Source organism: Carlito syrichta, unplaced genomic scaffold, assembly GCF_000164805.1.
Source record: "Carlito syrichta isolate Samal-C Ts95f unplaced genomic scaffold, Tarsius_syrichta-2.0.1 Scaffold314115, whole genome shotgun sequence".
NCBI classification, from domain to species: domain Eukaryota; kingdom Metazoa; phylum Chordata; class Mammalia; order Primates; family Tarsiidae; genus Carlito; species Carlito syrichta.
This window is the reverse complement of record NW_007258211.1, coordinates 11198-14226: the sequence shown is the minus strand read 5'-3', so window position 1 is coordinate 14226 and position 3029 is coordinate 11198. Positions and strand designations below refer to the sequence as shown.

Here is a 3029-nt window from a genome sequence, read left to right as displayed (position 1 = left end):
TTAAAAAAAAAAAAAAAAAAAAAAAAAAAAAAAAGCCAGGCATGGTGGAGCACGCCTGTAGTTCCAGCTGCTTGGAAGGCTGAGGCAGAAGAATCACCTGAACCCAGCAGGTCGATTTGCAGTGGCTATGAACGTGCTGCTGCACTCCATCTGGGCAAAAAAAAAAAAATTACCAGCTACACAGTAAAGTCATTTTTAACAACAGCGTTATATAAGACAGTCTATCTTGAGTCCCGTTTTGAAATGATGACGTTGAGCTTCTGGTTTATCTCCAAATGAAAAAAACATGTTTGTTTAGAAAGCAGCTGTTTTCTCACAGAAATGTGAAAGAAGTTTGCCTGACTGCTTAACAAGTGACTGAATCGGAGCCGAGTTCCTCATGGACATCAACAGTAGTAACGACGGTGCGCACTTCATGCCGGCCTAGTTGCAGGCACAGTGAATTCTGTGCCCTTTGCATGCTTTGACTCATGTTTATGGCAACATCCCTGTGAGAGAGCGATGGTCAACCCAGTTAGCCTGCCCCAGGGCACACAGAGACCTGATCCCTGGAGCTGGGCTTCTTACTTTCTCTGCTGCCTCTCATGTTCCTTTAGGAATCTTCTAGAATCAAGGGAGGAAAATGGACCAAAGGCTTATTGGCTCATTGAAGATGAGAGTGGCTAAAGTGCATACTGGCTTAACAGTGTTCTAAAAACAACTCGCTTCTGGCATGCCAGGCCAGGTCGGAGCAGGTAGAAACCCAACACTGTGGCTGGGGTGGTGGGGCCTTGATTCCTGGAGAGGCGGCCAGCTGGGCCTGGGCACCTCACTGCCTGTGGGGAAAGCACGTCTCCATAGAGTTTAAAAATACCCTGGCAGAGACTGAGCATAGCTCACGTCTGTAATTCCGACTTCTTAGGAAGCTGAGGTGGGAAGATCACTTGAACCCAGGAGTTCATGACCAGATTGGGAAACATAGTGAGACCCCGTCTCTACCCCCCCCAAAAAAAATTAGCTGGAAATGGTGGCACACGCGACTATAGTCCCTGCTACTTAGGAGGCTGAAGCTGGAGGATCGCTTGAGCCCAGGAGTTCAAAGCTGCCGTTGAGCTGTGATCGCTCCACTGTACTCCAGCCTGGGTAACAGAGGGGATACCATGTCTCCGGAAAAAAAAAGTCAGTAGAAAGCACAAAGCCAGAAGTACCCACCCCTGCTCCTTTAAGAGAAGGAATCGGCAAATGAGGCCCCTTCTTTTCAAATCCAGCTGCCGCTGGGACACAGCGGGTGAGCACCACAGACAGGCTGTGACATTCAGAGCAGGGTTTCTCACCCTCAGCACTGGGACCACCTAGTTAAGAGGGCTGTCCTGTGCACTGCCGGAGACTTAGCAGCATACCTGGCCACCACGCCTGACCACCACCATTTGTATGCCAGCACACATGAGCCTCTGCTTATCTCCACCCACGGCCAGGTGTCTCCTGGGGACAGCATTGCGCCCAGTGGAGAACCACGGGTCTGGGGAGACACTTTCACGTTCTGACAGACAGAAATTGCAGCAGACTGGGAGACGTGAGCGGGCAGGTGTGCAGAACGAGGCGAGGGCCGCTTGGTCCTGCTGGCCAGGCCCCCCCCGACCCATCCGGCACAGGCGCCCGCCCGTTGAGCCTCCGCCCACCGCGGCCTGAGAAGCCCTGCTGTCCTGAGCAAGAGCCCCACCCCCGCCCTCGCCCTCGCCCTGCCCCCATCACAGATTGCAGGTGGTTCCTGGCCACAGTGAGGACCAGGAGATGCTATTCACGAAGGGAATGAGAGGTGTTAGAATGGAGCACTCATCCAAAAGTAACGCGAGTCAGACCTCAGTTTTTGTCTGGTGCTTTTTACTTTCCCGAGCATGAGAGCTGCCCCGTCATCTCATCAGCTCCTTCCGGTAAGGTATTGGGAAAGCCTGGGTGTCTCCTTACCCCCACTTGGCAGTGGACCTGCTCCTGCTGCTCTCGGTGGCGCCTGGGGTCTGGCGCGCGGGCTCCCAAACAGGAGCCGGTGCTTCCCTCCCCAGGGGCGACCTCGGGCTGCTTAGGGGCTCAGGAGGCTGACCTCCACACCATCACCCAGCGCATCCAGCTGTTAAATTGTCTCGATGTGGTAGCTGTGGTGTATTGATAAGAATTTGCAGACCCATGTCCACATCTCCTAATGCAAATAAACCCCTCCCACCCCCAAAACAGGTAGCTTGCAGAACATAGTGCTAAGTCTAGACTAGAAACAAAGAAATCAAGCTGCAGCTCCCCGTTTGTATTACTGGGATTATGGCATAAGATTTCAGAGTCAAAAGACTGGCACAATTTTTCGAGTTAGAAGACCAGAATTGGCCACGATGTGGTGACCATCTTATTAAATAAGGTGAATAAATGGTTCTTCTGTTTTTCCTTTGTTTTTTTTTCGAGTTGGAGTCTCACTCCATCGCCCAGATTGGAGTGCAGTGGCCGCTCCCGGCCACCGCATCCTCGACCTGCTGGCCTCCGGCGATCCTTCCGCCTCAACCTTCCAAGTAGCTGGAACTACAGACATGTGCTACCACACCCGGCTGATTTTTGATTTATTGTAGAGATGAGGTATCGCCAAGTTGCCCAGGCGGGTCTCGAACCCTCAGGCTCAGGCAGTCCACTCACCTCAGCCTCCCAAGGCGCGGGATTACAGGCTGAGCCACCGAGCCCGGCTTCTTTTTTTATATAAATTGGGGTCTCTGTCATCCAGGCTTGAGTGCAGTGGCACGATCACAGCTTGCCACAGCCTCAACCTTTTGTGCTCCAAGATCCTTCTACCTCAGCTTTCCAAGTAGCCGGGACTACAGGTGCCACCACGCCCAGGTAATTTTTTTTTAATAGAGACCAGGTCTTGCTATGTTGCCCAGACTGGCCTTGAACTCTTGAACTCTTGGGCTCAAGCAATCCTCTTACCTCAGCCTCCCAAAGTGCTGGGATTACAGGCATGAGCCAGCATGCCCGGCCGATTCTTTCTTTTTAAATCAGATTTTAAAATGATACCA

General features: G+C 52.1%; 1 protein-coding gene across 1 annotated transcript in view; it reads left to right on the top strand.

Moving 5' to 3' along the window:
• CLASP1 (cytoplasmic linker associated protein 1) overlaps nt 1-2143 on the top strand; it is a 241921-nt gene extending 239778 nt beyond the window's left edge. The window contains exon 42 of the mRNA XM_021719081.1: nt 1958-2143. Within this exon, the coding sequence (XP_021574756.1) occupies nt 1958-2143 (186 nt within the window). The remainder of the gene's footprint in view (nt 1-1957) is intronic.
• The last annotated feature ends 886 nt before the right edge of the window (nt 2144-3029 follow it).